This window comes from Nannospalax galili, unplaced genomic scaffold (genome assembly GCF_000622305.1).
Source record: "Nannospalax galili isolate Female #2095 unplaced genomic scaffold, S.galili_v1.0 scaffold318, whole genome shotgun sequence".
NCBI classification, from domain to species: Eukaryota; Metazoa; Chordata; class Mammalia; order Rodentia; family Spalacidae; genus Nannospalax; species Nannospalax galili.
The window spans coordinates 4,674,917-4,689,276 of NW_008341889.1; the positions used below are offsets into that span (position 1 = coordinate 4,674,917).

The following is a 14,360-nucleotide window of genomic DNA, read 5'->3' on the forward strand; positions in this document are numbered from 1 at the left end:
AAACATCAACATCACTAGCTACCTCTGGTTTGAATTAAAGAGTAAAGAAAGTTTTTTTTTTTAAAAGGTGATTTATGCTTCATTTTTTTGTTTGGTAGTCCCAGCAGTTTCTGACAGTATTTCCTACTCACAACTCTATAACCTTATAGAGCCCTTGCAAATACAAAACTCCTGTACCTTTGCTGTCATGTACATGAGGTTGTTCAACACCATGGCAGTGGCCTGTGGGGATCCCCAGCCTTCTCCCCGTAACCAGCGCCTACTCGTCACCATGAGTTCTCTGTCTTTTAATGAGTCATCTTCATCTTCATCCTGTCGCCTTGCTGAAGGCAGAGGTTTCATATCCACCAGCTCGATGTTGTTCATCCACGGTAGCAGGTAGTGCAACATGACCTGCCGCCCCGAGGGGTGAGCCGTCTGAATCCTCTGACTTATCTCTAGTTCAAGGCAAACCAGAGGAGAGAACCTATGTCATTTCATGTCCTTCTTAACCAACAGGAAGATAGATGTTAGTCACTTCACAAGGATGAATGCTATTTCTTCTACTTATAAACTTCACCGCCATGATATCATCAAGAAAAGTAACAACTAAAATAAAGCATCTACTTATTTTATTAAGACAGTGTCTTTCTATATAGCCCACGTTGGCCTTGAAATTTCCCTCCTGAGTGCTAGGATTACAGATGTGGGCCACGGCAACCAGCCATGCTTACTTTATACAAAATATTTTCAGCAGTTACATAAATATGTCCACACTGTTGACAGGACTGAAAATGGTGCATACTTGTGTGGAAATCAGGTTGGTGATTCTTCAAAAAAATTTAAACCAGAACTCCTCACCATCCAAGTAGCTATGGAGTATATATCTAAAACGATTGAAAGCAGAGACTCAAACTGATATTTGTACATCCACATCCATAGCATCATAGAAGCAACTCAAATGTCAATTGACAGATGAATGAATGCATGAAAAAACTGTGATATACACACAGTGGAACACTACCCAGCCTTAGAAGACCCTGTCCCATGTTATAGCATGGATGAATCCAAAAGACATTGTGCTGAGTGAAATAACCCAATCACAAATATAGAAATATTTTATAAGTCCATACGTATATGTGTGTATACATATATATATATACATATATATATATACAGAGTAGTAAAATTCATAAAAATGTAAAGCTGTGTGATGATTGCAGAGTAAGAGAAAGGAGGAAAATGGGATTCTTGCTGGTTAGTTTCAAATCTGCATGACGAAACAGTTCTAGAGATCTATTTCACAGCCAACACCACATACACTTAACACTTCTCAACTGCACATTTAAAATAAGATAGCAGTAATAATAAATAAATAAACACAATTTCAAGACATAAAGCTTTTATGCATGGCCTAATTTAAACTGACTTGTTAAAAACGTCACTTACTCTTCCATAGATGGAAATGCCTATGCTGTGTTATTTCTATGTTCCTGCCATTTATTGCTCATGACAAAGCAGTGACAAAGGCACAGTCAGATCAGTGCCAGTGGCAGAGGATCAAACACCAGGTTGATCCCGAAGCCCACAAGCCTTTATGTGCTGATTAATTTCCATAGATCACTCTATCTTTAGAGCGCTATGGCCATGAATGAGGAGAGATGTGGAACTCAGCTCTGGATCAGCAGAAGCCTGGGCTGGATTCCCCCAGTTCTACCACATCCACCCTACCTGACCAAGGGCCATCCTCTGACTCCTGACTTCTTTTTCTGTAAGAAGGTATAAAAGTAGCTTCTCTGAGGGGTTACTGTACAAATCCAATACCATGTCAATGGAGGAAACATTCAGTGTGCACACCTGAGAATATGGCGAGAGTGAGCTCAGGATACGCCCTTGCTAGCTCCTCCGACAGCTGATAATATGAAACGGAGTACAGGTGGGGCAGAGGAGACAGCTGGCTGAGAACTCCGTCTGTTCTCTGAACCTCCAGTTTGTGAGCATAGCGGAACATCTTCGGTTCCAGGATCTACAGGAATGCAATTCCATAACTTCAGTTTCTATTTTATGGGTCCTCTTAAGTTCAGATATACTAAAATAAAACGCCTATACAGTATTCCAGTTTAAAAACTATAGTCACTAATACTACAGAGTTTGCTCATTTGTAATGCTCCAAATGTTTGAAAAAGATGACCATTGTTTAGAAGGTTTTGTATCCCTCATGTTTAATGCCGATGATACAGGTCAGTACTAGAGTCTGAAAATAGCTTTAGCAACTTAATGTGTAATGACTTAAAAAAGATTTATCACTTTTCCAGCTAAAAATATGACTACACAAAATATTTAAGTAGAAAAAAATACCCTGAAAGAGATCTTGGTTAATCACTGATGAAATATGGACTATAAACCAATTCCCTTTGACTTACACTATAGGGAGAACCAGAGTGCTTGCTAACTTTCCCTTTAATTAATAAAGGATAATTAGGGTGTCATTTCAAAGCTGGCCTGACCAGTACTGGTGCTACCTCAAAGACTTTAGAAAAATAAGCACCTATTCAAATCCCACTTTAGACTGTTAGTTAAGATCAAATTATCTTGCCTTACTATCAATTAGTTAAACACTACATAATGATAACCTAAAAAAATTACTTAATTACTTTTCACATGGCTCTTAAAAGAAAAAACCCAAACACTCCATTCACATTATTTTCATTTGTCAAAGAGAAACAGTCATTTGTCTGTATCAGTCCTAATTAGTAAATGCCTTCATCCACATGTTCTAATATAATCTTATAATGCACTTCTGAATATATTATTTAAAGATTTAAATATCAACACTATCTTTGACTTGAATTTCTAATGATAATCAGAACGTGGTACCATACTTTACTATTAACAAATAAAGTTAAATATTAATATTAGTATGCTATTATTAAAAAGATAAAATACTGGGCTTCATTAAATCCTGAGTTTAAAAAGAAAGATTTTCATTAGCACTTGTACACAAACCTGTAAAAGTTGCATAGCAACTTCATAGATACTTCTAGAAGAATCAGCTGCTTTAAACAGTATCAGATTTAGGAGCATCACTGTGTCACACTGATAATCCCTGAGGATAAATGTCACATGTTAGGTGAGTAGCAATATTTGGAAGTGTTGATATCAACTAAGAAATAAGACAAAGTGGAAGGCTGCATGCATCTTCTAAGGCTAGAGGGTGGCTTTTTTTTTTTTTTTTTTTTTTGGCTTTAATGGCAAGAGACTCATGGGATCATTATCCTTTGTTGAATAAACTTCACTAGAGTTCAAGGAAAGAAAATATAGGTTTCTTAGTATTTCTGAATTCCGAAGGATAAATTTTCATGGGAAAATGAAATCTAAGCAAGTGAGTAGCAGCATGTGGAATACCTGTTCTGGAACACATTGGCAATGGCTTTGAAGCAGCCAGCTGCTACCCTCCGGGAACCCGTGTAGCATCGGTCCACGGCCCAGTACATCAGGTTGCTCTGATCTGGGTTCAGCTCCAGTAGCAAGGTGACCGCTTCACAGCCCAATTGGTGAACCTGGGGGAAGGACCACAGATGCCAGGGAATGGGAAGTTAGGTGATTGCCTGTGTCTCTGTTTCCACTAACATAGTGTGCAGCACACATTTACCACACTTCATTACAGAACTCAGTCTCCTTTTGTTCAACTAATTCTTAGTTTACTCAGTAAGGGGGAGTGGGGGAACCACACACACAGACACATTACATTTGGCCTCTTGTTTTCTCTCCCACAAGGCTCCTTAGTATGATTCTCTCTTCCCGTAGCCCAAAGGCAGTTGACGAATATGAACAATGATTAAGTGCTTTTGGGAGCACAAGCTGTTGACCTCTCCACTTCTTCTTATTAAGCTTTATTAGTATTTGCAATAACTCAATAGAAAATTTGTTCTGAGGGGGGAAATGCAAGCTGCATTTTAAATTGTGAAGCTGGTGAACTGTGTGGGGGCATGGAGTGGAAGGCAAAAAAAATTTAATTCAAAAGTGGTCAAAACAGTGATATTAAACATAGCATAGGAGATTCTCTACAGATCACAAGACGGTCTACATTAATATTTTATTTATAGATTCAGAACCCCATTAAAGGGGCATACAACACTATATTAATCCTATATGAAAAAGAAATTAAAATTATTCAAATGGGTAATAACGTATCCCATCTAATTATTATTATCATTATTTTTGTCTTTTTGAGACAAGGTCTCCCTGTAGTCCTAGCTGATCTGGAATTCACCAAGCAGATCAGGCTGGACTCACTCTCATAGAGATTGGCCTGCCTCCGTCTCTCAAGTGCTAGGATTAAAGGCATGTGCCACCATGCCTAGTTCCATCTAATTTTTCACAATATGATTTTTGTATGTGTCTATGAGTGTGCTGTATGTGCATGTATATATACATGTTGCATGTGTATGGGCACATGTGTGTGGGCATGCATGCACATGTGTGAATGTGGAGGCCCAGGGCTGACAATGAGAGTCTTTCTCTATTGCACTCCAACTTCTTCACTGGGGCAGGGTCTCTAAACTGAACCCAGAGATCACCAAGAAGGCTAGTAGTCTAGTAGTCTAGCCAGCTTGCTCGGGGATCCCATTTTTGTCTTTTGAGCACCAGAATTACAAGCGGGCCAGCACACCTACTCAGCGTTTATGTGGTGCTGGGAATCTGAACCCAGGCCCTTACACTTGTATGGCAAGAGCTTTAACTACTGAGCCATCTCCCCAGAGTTCTATGGGTTTTATGCATATAATTCTATCCCATTTTCAGGAAAGACATTTTTTTCCCCCAATGGGTCAAACATTAACTGCAAATAATGCAATGTCATCCATTATGAAATTTTAAAGGAACTGTCAGAATTACCTTTTTGTCCAGAGAGTCCAAAATGTTATCCAGCCATTTGTACAAATAGCCATCTGATGACAGTCCTACATTATCTGCAACAGGGCCACAACACAGTACAGCAGACATAGCCTTCAAACAATAATATCAGAATTACATTTAAAACATTTAAGAGGTTAAATATTGGCTGCTTAATGAGAAGAGGCAAGGTATTCTCACTTGTGTGTATCTAGCCATAGCATCTTTCATAAGGAAAAATATAACAGTCACCTTTTCTTTTATGGTTCTGGAGATCAAACATAGGGCCTTCTATATGTCAGGCAAGCATTCTAGCATTCTCCTACTGAGCCACATCCCCATCCTAATCACAACTTCTAAAAGTGAAACATTTACTATGAGTAAGTCAGTCTATCATCATACCAAGTCAGTCATGGAGTTGAAGGAACACTGAGGAGATTCAAAGACCAAGAGAAAGAGCATTAAACAAGAGAAACAATGTGTTCCTTAGAGGGAATCCTTAAATGACCATGAAATCTTATAGATTTCTGGATCTCCTTCACATTGTATTTTCTGTTCCTAAGGAAAGTCAAGGTATGTGGCAGAAAAACAGTCTAATACTTTCAGTGCTCTGAAGAAATCCTTATCCTATTTACATCAGGGAATGAGAGACAGGAAAGCTTAACTCTTAACATAATAAAAAGGACATCAGGGTTCTAAGTAAATACCTTTAATGCACAGTATTGATGTCTATTAATTTGCATATTCCTATCACTGTATCTGTCCAAGGGCGTAAACATGATGCTAAAAGGGCCTGCCCAGTGACTGAACAGCATAAACAGACTGTGACGAAGGCTCTGTTGAGGAAAAATACTTCTTCTCTGGTGCACTGTAAATAAAAGCACAGGTGGAAAAAGTTATTTCTATCTCTCTATTTTAATGTGTATGCCAACTAATTTATTGAATACGTAAAACTACAGAACACAAGGCCAAAGTCTGTACTTGAATCTACCCCCAAACCTCACAGTAACGGGGGGCATTTATATATACACCAAGCACAGCAACGGCATTCAGGCAGGCAGGGTGCTGCAAGGACGCTAGGAGGCAGCTAGAATCCAGACAAGCCCCTTGGGTATACGGTAAAGTCAGCGAGGCATTATCACAAATATACCCTGGGGACCTTGGTTCACTAATAGATGAGGGCTTTTAACTACGAAAGTGATATTTCAAATTCTTAATTTTTTTTTCAGTAAGAAAGTTGCCTTTATAAAAAGAACTAAATAAAACATCTTGACATATAAAGTAAACCAAAGAAGAGTGGTTCTAGCCCAAACTGGATATGGAGATTGGAGTCCAGATCCCTTTTGCCACTTCCTGGGATGGCACCAGAGGGCTTCAGGGCTCTGAGAAAGGAGTGGTTCAAAGTGTGCTTAGGTGAACTGCTCCACTTTCAAGCCCCATCCTACAGAATCTCTGCATGAGGACCTGTTAAGAAATTCACCATTACTGTGGTAAAACCAACATGAAGTTGTGGGAAAGTATATAGAAACAGACTAAATCATCTTTCTATTTATCAGTTTCAAAAAGACAATTTAGAGAGAAATTTTTTTCCCTTCAAGTAACATTTTTCTTTCAAAGATCAAAACAGATCTCCTGTTTAAAATTAATATACCTAATTATGATTATATGATCTTGTTAAAAAAATTCAATCCATGTGTTTGAAAGTTAGCTTTTTACATATATTGTTTAAAATGAAAAACCAACCTTATTTGGAGAGAGCAAAAAAAATTGTATTTATACTACATACAACTTATAGCAATCTTTTTAAATCTTATATTTAGAGTTTATGACTTTTTTTTTTTTCCCAGATAGTTTCCCTAGTAGCACTAGCTAGTCTAGAACTTACTATGGAGACCAGACTAACCACGATCTCATAGAGTTCCCCTGCCTCTGCCTCCCAAGTGCTGGGATTAGAGGTATGTGCCACCACACCTGGTCGAATTTATGACTTTTTAAAGCACAGTTGTGTATAATAATCTTCACAGAACATATCCCAATGACTGCTAAAAATAGGCACATACCAATTAACTGCACCCATCAATAACACTGTACCTTTGTTGTTATTACATCCATGGTCTATAATCCTGTTTTCAGAAGTGTCTTGTTAATTTTATCACTTCACCCATCACATTCATGGCTCACTGAATCTACAACAAACTTGTCCAAAGAACTCATTAATCAGTTTCTTCTGATTTTTATAAGAATCTTGATGTTTGTTGAAAGCCCACCCTGCATTGTTTTTTGATTTCTGATCAGTGACACTAATTTAGAGGCAAAACAAATCTCTTGCCGTACACGTTGTACTGACTTAGTTTCCTAGGATGCTCACAAGTTACTTGTTTTAAAATTCCATTTATTTATTTACTTATTTATGTGTATGCAGGAGCATACTGCAGAGCCTATGTGGAGGCTGGAGGACAATCTGCAGGAGTCAGTTCTCTCCTTCTACCATGTGGGTTCTGGGGATCGAACTTAGATCATCAGGCTTGGCAGCACATGCCTTTACTCACTGAGCCATCTCACCAGTCCACAAGTTACTTTATTACATTGCAAGGCCTCAGGGTACTAAAAATAGGCTGGTCCCTGAACATTCCATAATGCTTTAAGAATCTGAAAATAGTACCTGGAACATTCTGGATGATATTCGCCACTAAGGCACTAAAATGGCATCGGATATCCTTCAGTGTGTCAGAGTCTTTTTCATTTTCTGCTTCCAAGAGTTGCCTAGTTAAATCTACATACTCCAATAAAGTGTTGTTGAGGAAATGTGTTTCATTATCAAGGCCACCACTTGCACTGAAAATAAGAAAAGATAGAGAGAATGTGACTTGCAATTTCAATTTCAAAAAAAAACCAAATCTTTAGTAAAAAGAACCAGACAACTACATAGTAAACCTTGGCATGGTTGTGGCAGAATGCCACTTAAAATATAGAAATTACTCTGGGTGTGGTGGTACACACCTTAATCCCAACACTTGGGAGGCAGAGGCGGATCTCTGTGAGATCAAGTCCAGCCTGGTCTACATAGTGAGTTCAGACCAGCTGGGGTTACGGGGAGACCCTGTCTCAAAAAAATACCAAAAAATCCCCCCAAAACCCAAAAAACAACAACAAAAAGCCCATACATATATATTAATATGATTTTGGCTTACTGAAATATTAAAAATAGATGATGCCTCTTCACCAAGGAACTACTATTGCAATTTATATCATTAAATTCCATATCTAACTTTCTAAGCATTAAATATTTCCTCTCCTTTAAAATATATGGTGGGGAAGAATCAATGCAGAAAGTTGAGAGAGAAAAGACTAGTTCTAGTAACTCTCCTGTCTCCATGCCTACTCACACCACACCTTCAGCACAATTTTTTACCCACTAGGCAGTGATTCCCACCAGCTCTCGGAGAGAACAGATATTATTTTTTAATATTTTATTTATTATTTTTATTTTATGTGTATGAGTGTATTGCCTGCGTATATGTGAGGGCACCTGTGTCATGCAATGCCGTGGAGGTCAGAAGAGGGCTTTGGATTCCCCTGGAACTGGAGTTAAGGACAGTTTGTAGCTGCCATGTGGGTGCTGGGAATCGAAATCAGGTCCTCTGCAAGAGCAGTCAGTGCTCTTAACTGATGAGCCATCTCTCCAGCCCCGAGAATAGATATTATTAAAGATGACAGTATCCAAAGAAAATTCAAGTATAGAGTACTTGGTTTCAAATTACTTTAGATTCCTGAAGTGCCTAAAGACTGCTTTGAGAGTCTCACTGAGGCAGGAGATCTGTACCACCAAACCATGGGGAATAAATGGTTAGAGTTGCGTCTTTGACTCCTGTCACGTTCCATTAGTCCTTAGGTATGTATCCAGGGCCTACCTCAGTGTGCTTTAGTAAGAATCTAAATGAGTTACTGACCTACTTTGATTTTTGTTGCTGTGATAAACACCATGACCAAAAGTGACTCAGGGAGGAAAGGGTATATTTGGCTTATAACTCCCAGGCCAGTATCCAACACTGACGAAAGCCAGGACAGGAACCTGGCAGGAAACTGGAGGCAGGAATTGAAGTAGATCATAAAGAAATGCTGCTTACTGGCCTGCTCCCCTGGCTTGTTCAGTTACCTTTCTTATATAGTCCAGGCACACCTCCCCAGGGATAGCACTGCCCACAGTGAGCTGGGCCCTCCTACATCAACCGGCAATCAAGAAAATTCCCCACAGACATGCCCACAGGACAATCTGATGGAGGAAATTCCTCAGCTGAGGTTCCCTCTTCCCAGATGTCTCTAGTTTGTGTCAAGTTTGCAAAAACTAACCAGCACAGTTGCTATATAAGAGATGACCTAATACATAATAAGAAATGACCTAATACATAACAAACACGGCATAAATTCAAGGCTCTTACATTCATCAAGGTCAGCTTTCCCTTGTTGCACTGGAAAAGTACATCTACATATTATTTTTAAAGTAACAATAATTTTTATTAGTTACAGCTTTTACAAAATATCCTGATTGCACAAAAAACAAGAATAAGAATCAGAAAGGCATTAGACTATATTAAAAACATCATCCTACAACAATGAACATGTGTCAAATGAATTCATGAGGAACATTTTGCCTTCCTTGAAAGAGTAATATTTTGCCTTCCTTTAACTTCGGATCATGACCTATTAGTGGGTGGGAAATCAACCTAGTGAGCTGCAATCTACACCAGAATAAAAAACTAATTCACTCAAATATTCTGAGTAGCTACTACATCAGACACATGGGGTCCACTGAGTAGACAAAGATCCCTATTCCCTGGCATTAAGAATGGAATGGTTTTTCCCTTAACCAAAGGAGGATTGGGGGCAGAGGCAACATCCATAGTAGTAGACAGTCTTCTATTAATTTCTCTTAGGGGGAAAAAAATAGTTCTTTCCCAAAACAATTATTGCTCACTAGTGGATACAGCTTATTAGTTCATGTTCAGTATACTGATATTTTGTAGTTCTCCCAAAATAGTACCATTCAAAGGTCCTTCATTACCTACTATTACACTAAAAGGAACTAGAAAAGACACATATGTATTTGGTTTTGAATGTTTGCATCAAGTCTAGAAATTTTGATTTTATTTTCTGTAATTTCCACTGGCTTATCTACAGAAGACAAAAGAATGATTTTTTAAAAAAATTTTCATTCTGTAAGGAAGAAAAGTCTGTCACAAGCTTCTGATGTTAAATCAAAAGGTATGAGGTATCTTAAGAATAATCAGGACAAGTGTTACTGCACCAGGCTATGCATGCTGCTATGTTTGTTAGATTATGAACATGTTTTCCTTCAAGATTTCTTCCAGCTACGTTTTGTGCACCAGGCCAGGTTTGATCCATTTACCTATTTCCTTCAATGGGAAGGCCACACCATTACCCTCCTAAGGAAATAGTTATTTTTTAACACAAAGCTAATAGCATTATCCTCAAGGGACTGGTCCTGGTGTCAAAAATTATTTAGCAGTAACTCCAGGATTTATGGTTTGTGACAGCAGAACACAACTATTAATTATGTTTGCCGATTTCATAATTTCCCCAGCACAGTCAACAAAAGTTCACTGGAAAAAAATCGTATACTTTACTAATATTTAGCCTTTGAACATAGAGCCCAATAGGAAATATATCTTCAAAATGAGGTAAGATATTACAAATTTGTCAAAGCTCCACCCACCAAATATCGAAATCATGGGAACATTATAAGTTTTTGACCAATCTAGTATTGATTGTAGATTTTCTATCTATCTATCTATCTATCTATCTATCTATCTATCTATCTATCTATCATCTATCTATCTATCTATCTATCTATCTATCTATCATCCATCCATCCACCCACCCACCCTCCATCCACCCATCTATCCATCCATCCATCCATCTATCATCCATCCAGCTATCATCTACTTATCCAAAAGTCTTGCAGTCTCCTGCCTTGGCTTCTGGTAGTTGATTTTCTAGTATATTTTCGGGCTACTGGTTAATGTACTGGATGCCCCTTTAATTGGTAAATAACCTTTACAGTGATGTCAACACATATTTCAGATGTATATTTTGTCTGTTTTTGGATCAGGGCTTCCCTATAGACCCTGCTGGCCCTGAACTCATTATATAGACCAGGCTGGTCTCAGTCTCATAGACATCTACCTGCCTTTGCCTCCTGAGTGTTGGAATTAAAGGCATGAGCCACCAGGCTGGTCTTCAGACAGAAATTGTTGTTGCAAAGGTGCGTTTTTATTCTTTACATGTTTTGTGAGAGAAAACAGATCACATTCACTAATCATCACAAAGTTTTGAAAGTCATACTTCAATACCCACCTGTGACTGATGACACCAGCATCTGCCAGCAGTTCAAATATTCGTACCAGCTGTACTCGTAAAATGTCTCGACGCCTGCGTCGTTTCATATTCTGTTCCAAACACACAAAGGTAGGAATTAAAAAGTCACCAGGAAAATTCATATGAAACTGATGTGACTTGGAAAGAACAGTGTGAATGCCAGGGAAAGATCTGGGCCTGTTGTGCAGTGTAGATAAGCACTATGTCAGACATTGCATCAAAGGGATGGGTATGTGGGTGTGTGAAATTAACAAACAAATGCACATGACATTTTTTTTTCTTTTTTTGGTCTTTTTGAGACAGGGTCTCCCTGTAGCCCCAGCTGTCCTGGAACTCACTATGTGGACCAGGCTGGCCTTGAAGCCACAGAGATCCGCCTGCTTCTGCCTCCTGAGTGCTGGGATTAAAGGTGTGTGCCACCATGCCTGCCCCGAACATGACATTTTATAAAATGATCCCTCCTATTTGTGGAGCAAATGACATTCTACGGTGATTCTTTGGTGACTTGCTAATCTCATAATTTCAGAAGAACTGATTAGTAAACTTAGCACTGAGTCATGAGGAACTCTTAAGACACAGAATGAGGATGACGGGTAGAGAAAACAATCTTTTTTTTTAAAATTTTACTTATTATTTTAATTTTATGTGTATGAGTGTATTGCCTGCATGTATGTGGGTGCACCCACGTCGTGCAATTCTGCAGAGATCAGAAGAGGGCTTCGGATTCCCCTGGAACTGGAGTTAAGAACAGTTCATAGCCGCCATGTGGGTGCTGGAAATTGAATCTGGGTCCTCTGCAAGAGCAGTCAGTGCTCTTAACTGCTGGGCCGTCTCTCCAGCCTGAGAAAACTTAAGTCTGAAATCTTAACAGACTTAAGCACCTCTATAGCTTTCCCTCGTGCTCGTTTCCCACTTCAGTTATTTTGCCTCCAAAAGAAATGAAAAACTTGTTTGCCCATCATGGACTTAATAAACAAGCCTGTATTTCCAGGGCCAGGAGAACCAATGTCTAAAAGAACATCTGTAATACTTCAACTGGATTCCTATTCCAAGAGGAAGGGAAACAGTAAGATACCGATCTCCTCTATCATGTTCTTCTCTGCCTCACAATTTCAACATTAAGTCATTTTCCTCATCTAAGGCAACTAAACATTTTTCTTGGTCTTTCACTTGGACATCCATGCTCTACTTCCCTGCCTTCCAATGGCAGGCATGTTGCTGATGACCAATTCATCAAGTCCATTGCTTCTTATAGTCTGTCTGAAGTACACAGAAACTCACTTCAAAGCAAACGCTTCATGTCAGTCCTTGAGAACTTCTGTAGTTTTAATTTGTTTTCATTTGTCGCCATAGGAAGACCACGAGCCTTAGGCTCTCAAACCAGAACCCACATTCAAAAACAACTCAATTAAAGCATCACATACTGTAACCAAAATCATTTTTCTAAACATGATCCAAATCCCTGACTAATGAGGCCACTACTGCCATCTTATAGGGTGGAAGTAAAGATGGGAAGGGTGAGTTATGATGAGGTTGATAAGGTTTCAAAATTTCTTTACACGATAGCTGCTGTCATCAACTCCCTCACGTGTTTAAATTCCTCAGGGAACCTCCCCACCCTAACACTAGCAGCAGCGATTCTCAAACAGTGATCTCTATGGATGCGTGCAAGTTGCTTTGCAAAGAGGAATGTCAGGCCCTTCCCACAGGATGCTCACTGAACAGGGGCCAGCACTTGTAAAGTTTGACTAAGCTTCTTGGGTAATTTTCAGATTCTGCTGGCTTCTAGGAACCACTAGTTCACAAGACAGACCTAAAATTAGGCAGCTTTTATGAGATACTCATCTTGATATCTAGCCCAATATTCAACTACTTGCCCTCATAATATAATCATTCAGAAAAAAGTGCAATTTTCAGATTCTTTTGTAAAAATTTCAAAGGGAGAACTGCCTTGCTTGTCCACAGGGAGAAATGTTCCAAGTTCAGTTTATGTATCAGCTCTTCTTCACGATGCAGGCAGAATCCAAGGCATTATCCTATGCAGTTTTCCATAAGCCTGAATCTATGACTTTGTGAAATGCATGAATTACAGTCTACATAGTCCTCTGCCCTCAAAACCTATTGTTTCTGAATGTGCCAATTCTTTAAATTTGAGACTCAAGAAGCAGGACTGTCAAGGGCAGCCTATGGCTGCCTGTTAAATAAAGTTTTACTAGAAAACAGCCACAGTTATTGCTCTGTAGTTACAGGTTAGGGACAAGTTCATGCTACAAGGTAACTAAGCAGCTGCCACAGAAAGAACAAGGCTGGTAAAGCTGAAAACATCTGCATGGTTATTCTCAGGAAGTTGGCCAACTCCATGGAGAACCTACTTCCTTGCTCTCTCTTAAGCACAGCAATTTTTCAACTGCGGTACACACTGGGTTTCTGCATGTGTTTTCCTAGAGAGGGGAGGGTCTGTGTGTGAAAAGATAAGCTTAGAAGGCACCAGATAGCTGGGTGTTTAACCACAGTACTGGGGAGGCAGAGGCAGGCAGATCTCCATGAGATCGAGGTCATCCTGGTCTACATAGTGAGTGCTAGGCTAGCCAAGGCTATATAGTGAGAACCTGTCTCAAAATTCAAACAAACAAAAAGCCAAAACACCCCAGATAATATTTTTTCCTTCTTAATCTCTAGCTTTTGGTGTAATATATAGGATGCAGCAGGGAAGCGTTTACCACATAACCATTTTAATGATAGGAAACTGGATACCAGCTGACCTCTGGTCTTCTTTCGAGTGCTTCTTTAATTATCGGATGTAATTCCTCTATGAGTTCCCTAGAAGAAAAAAATGGTATGTATTATTTGTACTAACAGCTAAACGGGGAGAATCTGACATCTGCAAATATATATTAATACAAAATAAACTGACAAGTGTTATCCTTAATCCTACTATTTTAAACATAGTTTTTATTGTTTTATTTTTATTATAAAACACTCATATTATTGAACATTTAGAAACTATAAAACATGGTACAGGCCACTCAGTTTACAGAGGTAAATATCAACACACACACACACACACACACACACACACACACACACACACA

General features: G+C 38.9%; 1 protein-coding gene across 4 annotated transcripts in view; it reads right to left on the reverse strand.

Moving 5' to 3' along the window:
- Fryl (FRY like transcription coactivator) overlaps nucleotides 1-14,360 on the reverse strand; it is a 269,494-nt gene that overhangs the window by 61,768 nt on the left and 193,366 nt on the right. For all 4 annotated transcript variants that reach the window (XM_029565713.1, XM_029565714.1, XM_029565711.1 and 1 more), the window contains exons 26-34: nucleotides 14,031-14,088; nucleotides 11,248-11,339; nucleotides 7,535-7,707; nucleotides 5,580-5,740; nucleotides 4,876-4,986; nucleotides 3,385-3,539; nucleotides 2,986-3,085; nucleotides 1,837-2,005; nucleotides 178-437 (exon numbers count right to left, since the gene is read on the reverse strand). In XM_029565713.1, the coding sequence (XP_029421573.1) occupies nucleotides 178-437; nucleotides 1,837-2,005; nucleotides 2,986-3,085; nucleotides 3,385-3,539; nucleotides 4,876-4,986; nucleotides 5,580-5,740; nucleotides 7,535-7,707; nucleotides 11,248-11,339; nucleotides 14,031-14,088 (1,279 nt within the window). The remainder of the gene's footprint in view (nucleotides 1-177; nucleotides 438-1,836; nucleotides 2,006-2,985; nucleotides 3,086-3,384; nucleotides 3,540-4,875; nucleotides 4,987-5,579; nucleotides 5,741-7,534; nucleotides 7,708-11,247; nucleotides 11,340-14,030; nucleotides 14,089-14,360) is intronic.